The sequence below is a fragment of the Malus domestica genome, chromosome 11 (genome assembly GCF_042453785.1).
Source record: "Malus domestica chromosome 11, GDT2T_hap1".
NCBI lineage: Eukaryota > Viridiplantae > Streptophyta > Magnoliopsida > Rosales > Rosaceae > Malus > Malus domestica.
Genome location: NC_091671.1, coordinates 18,378,461 through 18,392,162, shown reverse-complemented (window position 1 = coordinate 18,392,162; position 13,702 = coordinate 18,378,461). Strand labels below are relative to the sequence as shown.

At 37.6% G+C, this 13,702-nt stretch overlaps 1 protein-coding gene and 2 long non-coding RNA genes across 3 annotated transcripts; 1 reads left to right on the top strand and 2 right to left on the bottom strand.

The window, feature by feature from the left end:
* Positions 1-210: 210 nt before the first annotated feature.
* Positions 211-1,173, bottom strand: LOC114823080 (uncharacterized). Its single transcript, XR_003771219.2, has 5 exons — positions 1,032-1,173; positions 872-885; positions 729-779; positions 550-619; positions 211-280 (listed from the first exon to the last, which is right to left on the bottom strand). It is a non-coding gene; the product is annotated as an uncharacterized lncRNA (long non-coding RNA).
* A 3,530-nt stretch (positions 1,174-4,703) lies between these two features.
* On the top strand, positions 4,704-5,617 carry LOC114823078 (NDR1/HIN1-like protein 1). Its single transcript, XM_029098400.2, has 2 exons — positions 4,704-4,996; positions 5,133-5,617. Exons 1-2 carry the CDS (start codon positions 4,772-4,774, stop codon positions 5,526-5,528), a joined length of 621 nt encoding a protein of 206 aa, XP_028954233.1. The 5' UTR covers positions 4,704-4,771; the 3' UTR covers positions 5,529-5,617.
* Positions 5,618-8,227: 2,610 nt separating this feature from the next.
* Positions 8,228-10,570, bottom strand: LOC139189659 (uncharacterized). Its single transcript, XR_011573489.1, has 4 exons — positions 10,321-10,570; positions 9,993-10,130; positions 9,336-9,394; positions 8,228-8,506 (listed from the first exon to the last, which is right to left on the bottom strand). It is a non-coding gene; the product is annotated as an uncharacterized lncRNA (long non-coding RNA).
* Positions 10,571-13,702: the final 3,132 nt, after the last annotated feature.

Genomic DNA, 13,702 nt, shown 5'->3' with positions numbered 1-13,702 from the left:
ATCCCAATTTTCGGGAATCCCGAAATAGTTTCGGGATTTCGGGACATTTCGGGAATCCCGAAATAATTTCGAGCATCAGCAGGTTCAACAGAAGAAAGTAACAGGGCTGATAAGAATTACAAATAGTACACATTATTTAAGGGAAAGTAACAGAAGAAAGTGAACTGAAAGTGAATCTAGAAGAAAATTTTAATATTATATAAAACTCACTCTATCAATACTACAATGCCATCACGATCTGTGCACATGTAAACGTAAGTTTTTGATTCAACAAATACTTCTGCAGCAATTGATATGAGATTTATCATCTTAACCTAAGCACCACATTTATAATAGCTCAAAAAATGGCGCATGATTAAGTTTAAAGGAACCCAGCCAACTGGAAATACAGTGACAACCCAGCATGTTTGCGTTGATATTATCAAAGTAGACATTAAGAACGGCACAAAACAGTTAAAAAGAACAAATAAATATCTAAGAAACTAAGGTTATACGACAACCAAAAGAATCCTACTAGTAATAGGAAGTTACAAAGTTAAAGTTTCGTACTATCAATTTGCTCATCCGTCAACAATCGTAAGGATGTCTTGTTCCCAGAGTCAACATCACGAACCTCCACCTGCAACGAAAACACAGCTTAAGATATCAGCTTGGTGACAAAAAAAAAACATAAATTACAATCACAGCTTATGAGCAACATTCTAATAGCGACAACGTCAGAAACACACCTTAACAACCGCTTTTCCTCTTCCTTCATGTGAATGATCTGCCTTTAACACCTATATATAACAACAATTTATGCATCAATAAAACTCCAGAATACTAATTAACAACACTAATCACCATTAAAGAAGATGATAAACAAACTCACCTGGTAAATACGATCTGGAAAAGGTATTGCAAACCATAACCCCGACCGCAATGCAATATATTTTCAAAATTCACAAACTTGGTTAGTAAAAATTAAAACTTTGAACAAAGATTCAACTAAACCCACTGAAATTCCAAACCCACCATTCCTGACGTCTCACCTTAGGCTTAAGTTAGTGTGGCTTCCGCAGACAATCCCAAGACTAAATAGCCTTTCGCGAGGTGGGTATGGTGTGGTGGTGGGCCGATGGTTGGCCGGAATTCGACAGAGACAGATGAGATGAGGGCTCGGTGAGGGAGGCTCGGTGAGATGAGATGAGGGCTGCGCTTCGAGTTTCAATGGAACGGACAAGGGAAGTGAAATGGGAGCTGACCTAAAAACAAATGAACGGTATAGATTAAATCCAAAACAATGAACGGTTAAAATAATTCTCTTATAATTAAACAATTATATATATATATATAATATTTAATTTTGGTTCGGTATGGGAATACCGAAAATATGGACATGCAAAACCGAATCCCATACCGAAAATTTCGGTTTGGTTCGGGATGAAAGACCGAAAAGTTCGGGAATTTTGGTTTGGGATTTTTTTGGTTTGGGATTGGAATTTTTTTGGTTTGGTTTGGGATTTTTGGGATTTTTTTCCAGCCCTAATCGGGACGGTGGCTATACATGGATTTTTAGAATAGTGCATATAAGATTTAATTGTTGTGAAAATTAAACACTATATTTTCAATAGTATGTAGCATTGAGCACGTAGTATTGAATGTTACGTTTGAAAATTCACAAATAGAAAATAAACACGTCAATCAAACGCTTAAGTAATAATCTAATCATCAACAATTACGTTATATGCTTTACAAAATATGATTCAAATAAATGGTCTCCTAACATTACCTAGCCAGAAATGCAGAAAATTTTCAGAATCTTGCTTTTGATGATAAACCTGCAAGTTATATTCTTTACTTTCTTCTGATCATTTCATTTTCCACTCTTTTCCCATTTGGGAATTTCCGTCTTTGAATCTTTCCCTCGACCGAAGAAGTGGTCATCTTTTGCAAATGCTTTCCCCTACTTTGCAGTTTGTCACGTGTAATTTTATTTCTTTTCTGTAAAGAATAGAATCTATCTAAAACATGAAATTATGAGAATATCACTCAATATAACTTCTTCAAATAGAATCTGATTATCTTCTCCTCATCTAACTCTTCTATTGAATACCTCCTACTTCTATTACGATTCAATAAACACGTTATAAGAGTGTAGCAGTGTAGATTAAATGACGATTGAATTGAAGATTAAATTGAGAACCGCAAAATCCATGATTTGCGCAGATTTAGACTTTGGCATTTGTTTTGTGACAAACTTGTTGTTTCTAGAAGAATGACGTCATGTGTCTAACTCCCAACTTAGCTACGATAATAGAATTTTTGGTCCAAATTTCATCGTTTAATAGGATGGCCTTATTTTAAGTGGAAGAATTTTTTGTTTATTAAGTGATCCCTTGGACTTTATTTAGGATGCCCTATTTGATGGTTGTTATTGTTTAATTGCTTCAATAAAGCTATCGTTCAACTCAAGAAAAATAAACTAAACTTAGAGATTTATCATTCTCTAGCAGATTCCAAGCATCTTATGTGCTAAGGTTATTGTTTGATACCCTTTATCTTTCTTACGCTGCGCCAGTACGTCTTTCAATTGCAAATCCAACAGAGAAGTGTTCCAATAACCACCCAAACCCAACGGGACTTTAGGGAACACCCCCACTGGTTTTTTTATTTTTTTATTTTTTTTAGTATAACGATATAGTTTACACAAAGGAGATAGGAAGTTCGGCTAAGTCACATAATAGGTAACCTAATTTGGTATCGAATTCGCTATCTACAAGATTCGAACGTAAGACATCTCACTGTTTTAACTTACATATAAAAATTGATACAACTATATCTATTTTCTTATATTATGGCCGACCTTAATTTTGCCAAGTTAGCTAGAGCAGTGTCAACGCCCTCTACACCCACATTCGTATCCCCCTTCTTATTGTTTAGATGAATTTAGTGTAATTATATGACGTATTTTTTTTATGAAAAACAATAGCAATTTTACATACATCTTAATAGAAGATGTACAAACTTCAAAGAGGGTACTCTATGTTTATTTATTTATTTTGAACAAATGATATGATCTTAGGTAAGGAGGAGGGGATAGGCTTAGCCTCACAATGAGCTAGTAATAATGTGATTGAATTGAACCTAAGATAAGTGAAGAGGAATATCACTAGACCGTACTATGTGGCAAGAGGGTAATCTGAGGGATTCTACATCTCCAAATTTTCATCTCCTATATATGTGGGATTTAGAACAGTAATTTCCTTAATAGGTACATAGTGTACCACAATGAACTACGGTGTTGACCAAAAAAAAAAAAAGAAATATAATGATAATATGGTCAAAATTGCGTGACGTTATTCTTAATGGTAGTAAGATACTTGTTTATATATAAGAGAATCCAACTCCAAAAAGGGAAGAATTGTGAAAATAAACTCCAATTAAAACGCATCCAACTCTTTTGCAACAAAAAAAGTAAGCAAATATGGATCTTGTAGATCATATCAATAATTTATATGTCCACAATTAAATGTTTTTGTACCAAGGAAGGTATTACTTCTTATATACGGTGTTGATTTTTCTTTTATTTTTTAGGGTATCTTTTTTTTTATTTGTTTCCACGCGTTAACAATATCTAAGGCCAAATAAATTTCGTACGTAATAAAAGTTGACAAAGCAATAAATTTACCTAAGTTGTACAATTAGGTTTACTATTTAGTTTGAGAGCGTTCCTATACATCTGCGTATTCCCACAAAGCTTGATCCATCAAACCATTGCTCAACGACATGGAGATGATCTGAAATCTGGTTAGTGACCTTTATAAATTTGTTATTATCGTAAAGTGTTGTTTAATTAATTTGATGTATAACGATTGGCATGCATAATCGCACGAGAGAGAAACATATATGGCACGGAGAAAAGAAGATCAATTAGCTTTTATTTTCTTAGTAAGGAATCAATACATAGGTTGTTTTTTAAATTATTTAATTATGTTAATTCATAATTTTTTCGACTAAAACTAATACAAGTTACACATACGTACGTACTTATATTTTAAAATATTTACATCCATCCACATATATACGTTAAGTAGATATTCGTTTGGATATGCTTTTAAAATGACTTAAAGCGTTTCTAGTGAAAAGATTTTTGGAAACAATCCTTAGTAAAAATGTTAGTAAATCTTGGAAAAGCACATAACTTATACTTCTTGTAGAAAGCACTTAAAGTGCTTTTGGAATCCAAGAACATTTTCTCTAAAAGTGCTTTCAATCATTTTAAAAACACATCCAAACAAGTTCATAGTATACTTCCACTTTTATTCCACTCTTGCATTCTTCACATTTATCATCCGAATACATGGAATTATAATTTTTATTAATACAGGAATAAGATTAGTTTGGCCATCAGATATTTTTTCTTCCCTTATATAATCATTAGATTCATTACAGTGTAAATATTTAAGCGATTATACCACCATTAGTGCATGGGATTCCATCCAAACTTTTCGCGGTGATCAAATTATTTAATTATTTTCTTTTTTTTGGTAAAAATATTAATTATTTTTTAGTACTGCTCAAAATATATTTTGTCCTCACTCTAACTTTGTATTTCTATATATATTGCAAACTAGCCCCTTTATCAAACTCCCTCTTGGTAAATTATCTCACAGAAGTCCGTACGTGTGCATACGTTTAGTGCAACTTCAACTTCTTCCTTCAGCTAGAAATCATATCCGTCCCTTCACTTCCTTCACTCCCTTCACCACCCAGGAACCAACTTCCCAGCATGAGTGAAACAATCACCGCGAGCGACAGCAGTGGCAGCCGCCGCCAGCTCTACATCTACCTCGCTTGGGGAACTGGCATCTTTGTTGTCCTCTTCGCCGTTGTAGTCTTGCTTGTTTACCTCATTCTCAGGCCCTGCCGGCCAAGCTTCATTCTCCAAGACATGACTGTTTACAACTTCAACTCTTCCACCGCACCACCCTTCGCTCTCACCACCAAGATGCAGGTGAGTTATATATATAACTCTATTTTCAGTAAGTGTGTCAGTTTTACGTGTTCAAATAATATTACTCTTCTTAAATTTATAAAATAATTCTTTCTTCATCTTGTATAAGCTCAAACTTTTGGCTTCGCTCTTGTAGGTGACACTCTCCTCTACAAACCCTAATTCTAGGGTTGGCATAGCGTACCAATCCGGCATGGACATCTACGCCGTGTACCGAGACCAGCAGATCACGTTGGCATCTCTCTTGCCTGGAACGTACCAAGGGCACAAAGAGCCTGTGGTGTGGTCGCCGCTTTTGAATGGCGATAGCGTGCCGATATCTCCATTGTCCGGGGAGGCCTTTGCACAAGATCTGAATGCTGGGACGGTGATGATAAAAATCAAGCTTGACGGGAAGGTGATGTGGAAGGTGGGCACTTGGATTTCGGGCAATTATCACTTGAACGTGCTGTGCACGGGTAATATCAAGTTTGGTGATATGATCATCAAGGGTCAGCCGACGGATCCTTGCATTGTGGAAATTGGTCTATAACTCTCAATTGATTTTTCTCTTAGCAACAGTTTTTTTTCAATTTTGTTCGTGTTTTCTTTAGGGAAGATAGGATTCCCTTCCTCCTTTTTTTTTTTTTGGGTGACTTTGAAAGATATTCTTTATTCTTATATATTAAGGTACTCAAGGAACAAGAATATCCATGACATCATTACATTCACATAGATGGTTTTCTGTCTCCTGAATCTTGTGGTGTTTTTACGTGCATAGCAAGCAACATTTATTTTTACCGTTGCCTTTTGAAATTTTCTGCCTATATCGCCATTATGACAGGATTAACTGCGCTGGCCAATTTGTGCCATAGTTACGTTGTCATCTCTCACAATTCATGTAGAGTTCAGTACTTATTCAAATAGAATCTCCCTTGTGTGAGAGATGTCACTGCAAGTAAAAGCGACAACAATGAGAGTAAGCATGACTGTTTATAGGAGTAGCTATTGCTAAAGAGCGTATAACCACGGTCTGATTAATTTGGTCATGGTTCAAAATAAGGAAAAAGGTCTGATATCGTCCAAGGGGACCAAGGCACTTTCTTCTAAAATCCAGTGTAAAAGAAGTCGAAATTGTTGTATCATCATAACCTGCTTTCCCGAAGCATGTGTTTGGATCGTGTTGCAAATTGGCAGCCACATTCCTAATGGTTTTGAGTATTTTTGACATAGTTACGAGGTAAAATCCTTTCTTTTTTGTCCTCCAAGAAGTCAAAGAACGATGACCTTTGGACCCTTAAAAGGATTTTTGCTAATCTATAATCGAAATTCAAAATAGGCATTATACATTTTACAACAATCAATCAGGAAGGAAAAATAGTTCAAAAGAACTGCAGGCTCTTATCGGTTTTCCAGTAGTAAAGAAACCAGAATTCGAAAACCCTAGATTACTGTAGATGCATGCCTGCTGTCCTTCGTGATCGATTACCAAAAACATATATATACATCGATCACAACTAGATACTACCATTTGCCCGATGAAATTTTGCCCAACGAATGGGAATTGGTCGGGCAATCAGACTTTACCCAACGAAATACAAACGTTCGTCGGACAAAAATGGTTAACGTTTTGGTTTCTTCAGAGGCCTTGGCCCGATGAATGCCGTTTGATGGGCAAAGGGTCCTTCGTTGCGTGAAGTTTTCGCGCCAAGGGAAAAAATTGGCACGTGATATGGCATCCTTTGCTCGACGAACAATTCAGGGTTTGTCGCACATAAGTATTTATGATTTGTGGTTTAGGTTTTAGGGTTTACATTCCGCAGGGCAAAATATACTATTTCGTCATGCAAAGGTTACATATATTTTGGTATATTCAACTCCTTCGATGATTTTCGCAGTTTGCAAAATTAATTTTAATAATTCAATGGTCAAACTTATTTGTATATACTCTGAAACCACATACCCCAAAAATACTAAAACAAATTTTGGAGGATTAGGTAACGGGACGAAACCCTTTGATGATTAGAAACAGAAAATCAGGATTTAAAGGTTATTTAAGCTCTAATTTTGATGATTTTTTACAATTACACTTCTTGATCCTAGAAGGAAACAATGAAGGAACCCAATCATCAGTTTAAATATTTACACTAGTGACTACCATAAAATCTTACGTTCTACTTAATGGAAGTATAGAATAAACTCTAAGTGTTTGTTGAATCTATTGTTTTGACAAGATAGGCAATCTACGAAGCTAATTTCAATGATCCAACCGTCAAACTTGTTTGTATTGTCACGCCCTGAACCCGACATATGTTCAGGATCGACACGTGACGTCACCATGTACCTGTACATCTATCATGCCCCGCCTCCAAGACATGGACAAAACACCACTCAAGGTCCAATTGCATGGTAATTTTTCATATACTTTATGGCTGCATCTAATCTTCTCGTTAGACTGCCTACATACCCTCAAAATGGATTAAGCCCTTAGTAGTTCACCATTCATTAAACTCCGAGATTTCTAATAGTACTATCTAGCATAAAATCATTTAGCTCCAGAATTACTCAAAGGAATTCAACAGGCATGCTCACTCGATTCCAGACTATATAACGAACCCATATATCAACCAAGGTTTTTCATTTACATATATCAAAACATTTTCTAGCACAATTCCACAACGATAACATACAATATTTCAATGAACCAACGATGCATGATATTGACCTTTAACCATATTTATCAACAAAATATAAATCAATCATAAACCATAATTGATAAACTGATAAATAATTTAGCCAGAAATCATGAATGAGTCACCTAGACGTTCATCGGCCTTTCTAATTTAAAACACAAAGGTTCTCAAATATTTCATTAATAAACATGTAGAGAATTAGTGCTAGAGTGACTCAGAGGAACAATAAAGATTTCTGAAAATCTAGCTTCAAACTAACTCAATAGAATCTCAAATAGAATATGATTCTGGACCACTCAATGGAATCTAACTAAAATATGGTCGCCTATCGAAACGTACCAAGTATAACTAATCCTCTTAACCCTAGGTAGGCAGTGATCACCCATCGCGAATATACTAAGCATGATCACCCCTGAAATACATATGGTCCCCCATCGCGGATATACTAAGCCGGACCATATCCTAACTCTAGCTATATATGGTAACCCTCACACACAAATCCATAATTTTCCTTAAAAAATTAATATATAAATATATATATATAAAATTTTTTCGCCACTTGCCTCCATAAGACCATCTCCAACCCTTGGGGATAAAACTTAAAAATTTAAGCCCGAAAATTTTAAGCCATATCTCAGAAACTGCTTTTGACACACCCCGTCCCGAAGGAGGGCATGCTGGCCGTCACGTGAGAGTGACGTAACCATTTACACAGTTTGGAAGCTTTAAAAAAATACAATTACTGAGATGAAACACCCGAGGGTGAGTCCTACTTTTGTGAATTCTGTCATAACACCGCTGGATTCCTCGTGGCCACCAAAGCTCTGCTATTTAGACCCTGGAGGGGCGCAAAACAAAATTGAGTGGGTCAGTAAAACAAAGTTTTTCGAAAACATTTCATTTAAAACATTTCTAACCCCTCTCTGTAAAACCTGTATACTTTCCCAGAAAATAACATAATAGCATATACTTTCAAATATCTCAAATCATCAATCTTTATCAAAACCAGAAAGTATGCCAAGTCATAATATCAAAAACAGAATATGGATGTATCAATATAACAGGTGAAATAAGGAATCAATCGGAGACCCTGCAGTTGGTCCTGTACGGTTAATTCTATAGCTCAATATCCAATCCAACCAGAGTCACCACGGTGACCTGTACGGCGCTACTCTGCACATAAGTCGGAACTACCTGAAGTAGTCTGTACGACAAGAATGGTGTAATAATACGCTTTAGTGCTTCTCTCATCAATCATCTGTGCACATAATCTAAGGTCACCTACCAGTCGGAACCACCTCTAGTGGTCTGTACGACTAGCATGTTGGAACCCTCTATCGGTCTGTACGACATGCACCTACTTGGATCCAAGGTGAGCGTGCGGTGCGGTGAATAATATAAGCACTAACACCAGGGGTGCAGGTTATGAGCTCTCAACACAATTCACATCATCAATGATTCACATGAATAACATAAAACTCACCTGATACTCACCTGTGCGTCCATAGCACCAATTCACATATATATATATATATATGCATCAATTATCAATTCATATATCTCATAATATGCATGCATGGCATTTTAAAACGTACTTTCATTTAAATTCAATTTCTGGGAAAAATATCAATAGTATATAGGTATAAACAGAAATACTGCCCACTCACCTGGAGTTCGCCCAACAACTCCCTAGCACCACACATCAAGGTGTCATGACGATCGGCGCCTAGAACAATAATCAAATCCAACCTCAGAAATCATATCGATAGAATATATAACTTATATAAAGCACGTCACTACGTAGTTCGATCCGGAAGATCTGCAACTCAGATTTCAAATCCATAACTTCCAGAGGTCCACAATATACCTCTAGGACATCATCCTAAAATTTCATTACCATCCAACGGTCGAATCTCCGTCAATTTCCAAAACCAAGTGACGGTTAACATTCTATTTTATGAACTTATAACTCCAATTCCGAAAAATCTGTAAATCGGATTCCCGATCTGTAAGTTCCTATAATCCTCAAATATTACGTATTACAACGTATCAAAGTTTGGTGACGATCCAACGGTTAGATCGTCAATTCACATTTTCACCTAACCACGAATCGAAACGAACTTAGGTTCAATTACTCAATTTACATCCATCAATTATCAAAACTGAACTTAGAACCTTAAACAAATGCTAAGAATGACATTGGCGGGCCATTGGCCACGCACCGCCGCACGGGCCGCCCCAGCTCGCCGGAAAATCCAACTATTTCAAAAAATTCTCAACAAATACAGAATTGAAGATCTCAATGAGTAGAGTAAACTTTATACCTGAGGCCAAGGCCAATTCGGCCTGGAAACACTTCAATTTCACCAAAATCCGTGAAGAACCCTAGAAATGGGTGTTTTCAATTCGACCTCCAAAACCACTCCGATGCTCCAACTACTACTTGGGCTTTGTTCCAGGTCCTAAGGGAAAGCTAATGGTGTTAGTAATTGAAAGAAAACGTTTCAAGATTTGAAGAATTTGTACACTAAGCCACCGCACACACCGTACGGTTTCAACCAATTTCAAGGCAAAATTCCTTGATTTTTGGGGTGTAATAGGAAGAGGGAAGATCATAGAGGGTTTTCCAAGTGATGGTTTGAAGTAACTCACCGGAAAAGTGAAGAAATTTCGACGGAAATGGGTGGAAAACCCACCGGGTCGCGCGGGTCATGGGTTGAAAACCCATTTCTGTTCTTCTTCCTCCGCTTTTCGCCCTCTCTCCTTTCCTCCTTTCCCCTTCTCTGATTGGCCAGAAGCTTCTCTCTCTTCTCCCCATTCGCCCAGCTTCTCTCCTTTCTCTCCCGAAGCTATCTTCTTCTTCCTTCTGGTTGGGCAGTTTTTGCCCAATCCTCAATCTTATTCTTTCTTCACACGCACACACACACACAAAACCTTCCTTCACTTTTTATTTATTTATTTTTGTTTTCCTTTACATCCGAGCCATCCATTTAATTCTTCATTAAATCTGGGCCATCCAAATTTTAATAATAAAATTTATAAAATGCCCAAACTTCAAACTTTAAAATCTTTTTCGTTATAACTCCAAATAACGAACCGTCAGCGCCCACACGTCCGTAGCGACGAGTACTACGAGGATATATCAAGAAAATAAATCTTAGATGGCACGACACAACGATTAACCTCGAATAATGCGCGTGCCTCAAAGGGCATTTTTGTATAATCCTTTATTAAAACTTTAAAACTCTTAAAATCAGGGACGGGCTGTCACAGCTTTTCTCCTCAAACCCTTATAGCTTAAAATTTTAGCCCGAAATTATTAAATAATGATTTTAACAATTTTTTCTTTTCGGTAACTTTTTTGAAAATAAAATATATGTAGATTATCCTTATTTATTTTTATGAACATTTTAATCTAAAAATATTTTGTTGATGCACAAAACCAGAGGTCTTGGAACAATGTAAATCCGACTGTGAATCTGCAAGTAATGTAAATAACACAAGATGTATCGTGGTTCACCCCAAGGTTTGGGCTACGTCTACACTGATTATGTATTTATTTGAGGGAGAGAGAGCTCTAAGAGTGAGAGCTTTGAGAGGGGGTGAGAGGGCCTAGGAATTGGCCTCCGAGGGTGAGAATGAGGCTCTCCCCAATTGTGAGGGTGGGGGTTATTTTATAGAATAAGAGCTCATCACTTATTACATATTTGCCTCTTCCCTTATTACATAATTACATTTGAGTCCTCAAGTATTTATATGGGGTCTAAATACGGAGGTCCTAAGTATGGTATAAACAGTAGTCCCCCAAGTCTTCAGTCAAGAGAGCCTTTTGGCTGGAGACTTGAAATCCAGTCCATGTGTAGGCTGAAGTAACTAGATGGCGTCTGGCATTAATACTCGACATGAGGTGACGCCCAATCTGAAATGATGCTCAACTATAAGTAGCACATACTGCTCGGCTGCTCGGCTCGTGACTTATGTTGCCTTGGTTGGCTCGGCTTGTGGCGTTGAAGGTGAGGGAGTCTCTTTTATAGAATAAGGGCTCGCTCCTCAATACATGAATAATGGGTGCTCTCTAATGAAAGTGAGGAAGTCCCTTTTATAAAATAAGGGCTCGCTCCTCAGTACATGAATAATTGGTTCTCTCTAATGAAAGTGAAGGAGTCCCTTTTATAGAATAAGGGCTCGCTCCTTAATACATAAATAATGGGCTAAGTCCCCCAAGTATTCTTCATGAGGCCCAGTTAAAGCCCAATCAAGTATTTTTCATGAGGCCCAGTTGAGGCCCAATATATGGTATATAATGTAGTCCCCCAAGTCTTCGGTCAATAGAGTCTGTTGGTTGGAGACTTCAAATTGAATCCATGTATGGGCCGAAGTGGTAGTTGTTCGGAGGTGGTATTTGTATACCCTGCACTGAAGCTTTGTAGGTGAAGCTTTGCAAGTGAATCTTTAAAGCTAGAGCTCGGTAAATGAAGCTTTCGAAGCTGGAGCTTTTGTAAATGAAGCTTTTGAAGCTAGAACTCTGTAAATGAAGCTTTTGAAGCTAGAGCTCTGCAAATGAAGCTTGTGAAGCTAGAGCTTTGTAAATGAAGCTTTTGAAGCTGATTGACATGAGTGATGCTCATGAATGTTTATGTTGATTGACATGAGTGATACTCATGAATGTTAACATGAGTGATGCTCATGAATGTTGACATGAATGATGGTCATGAATGTTTATGTATGATTGTCATGAGTGATGCTCATGAATGTTTATGTATGAATGACATGAGTAATGCTCATGTATAATTTGGAGTACTGGGCATACTTTTGATCACCTGGTTGGTGGCATGAAGGAGAGTACGGGTTGTACATTTCATCGCTTGGTTGGTGGCATGAATGGCTAGTTGCCAAATGATTAGAGTACGGGTTGTACATTTCATCACCTGGTTGGTGGGGTGAATGGCTAGTTGTCAAATGATATTAGAGTACGGGTTGTACATTTCATCACCTGGTTGGTGGTAATAGCGGCAGGTTGCTGAATAATTTTGGAGTACTGGGCGTAATTTTGGTCACCTGGTTGGTGATAATAGAGGGCCTGGCTCTTTTAGGCATATGGGTCTTCGCCCTCCACATGACATTACAACCCATTATTTTGGGCTTGCCGTTTTTTTTTGTTGGTATTATTACTATCTGATGGGGTTTATACAGATGTCTCCGAAAGATAAGAAAAATAAATCACATTATACAAAAACAAGAAAAGCAAATCACATCATTCTAGTGCGGTGTTTATTCCTTGCTTTTGCTTTCTCTTTTGTTTTCTCCTTTCTTTTCTGTTTTGCTTTTGCTTTTGTTTATGTTTCCCACTGCTTTTTTGCTTTTTTGCTTTTCTTCTGATTTGCTTTTCTTTTGTCTTTTCTTTTCTACTTTCTTTTCTTTTTGTCGAATAATTCTTTGTCTACTCCCTTTATTTTCACTTTTGCAGGGTCACCCATGTGCTCTAGCAGAGGAGAGCTCATGGCTCATGATGTTATTAGTTATAGTGTCATTTCGCCCAATTGTTGCCGACGCCGGACTGAACTCGTCGCCGAGGGTGGAGCAAACCGTTTGGCAGGTCAACCCAACGAGGTAGTCTTCCTTGTCCTTCTCAATCTTGCTTGACTCGATCAGCAAACCGTCACTTTTCTGAGTCTTTGAGTTGAGCTTCATGGCCGGTGCGTTGTCGTCGTTAAGAATCTGGGTTGAGGCATCTTGAGTCGCTGCCGTCGATGGCGACGGATTCAAAGCTGACGAAGAACTAGGCTGTCATGGCAAGGCGGAGGAGTCAAGTCGGTGGGACTCATAACCTTCAGATCATCGAGTTGTCATGTGGGTTTAAAAGCCTAATGGCGCGAAAGTAGAAAAGCTTGAAGCTGCTGCTTTGAGCTTCGAGGTGCAGCTTCGCGAAAATGAAAAAGTAAAAAATGAAGTGCATACCTTCCTGACCTTGACGTAGTGGGGCCTGTAGTCAGCCCAGATAACATCCTGACCGTCCTTGTTGAACTTTGCGGCC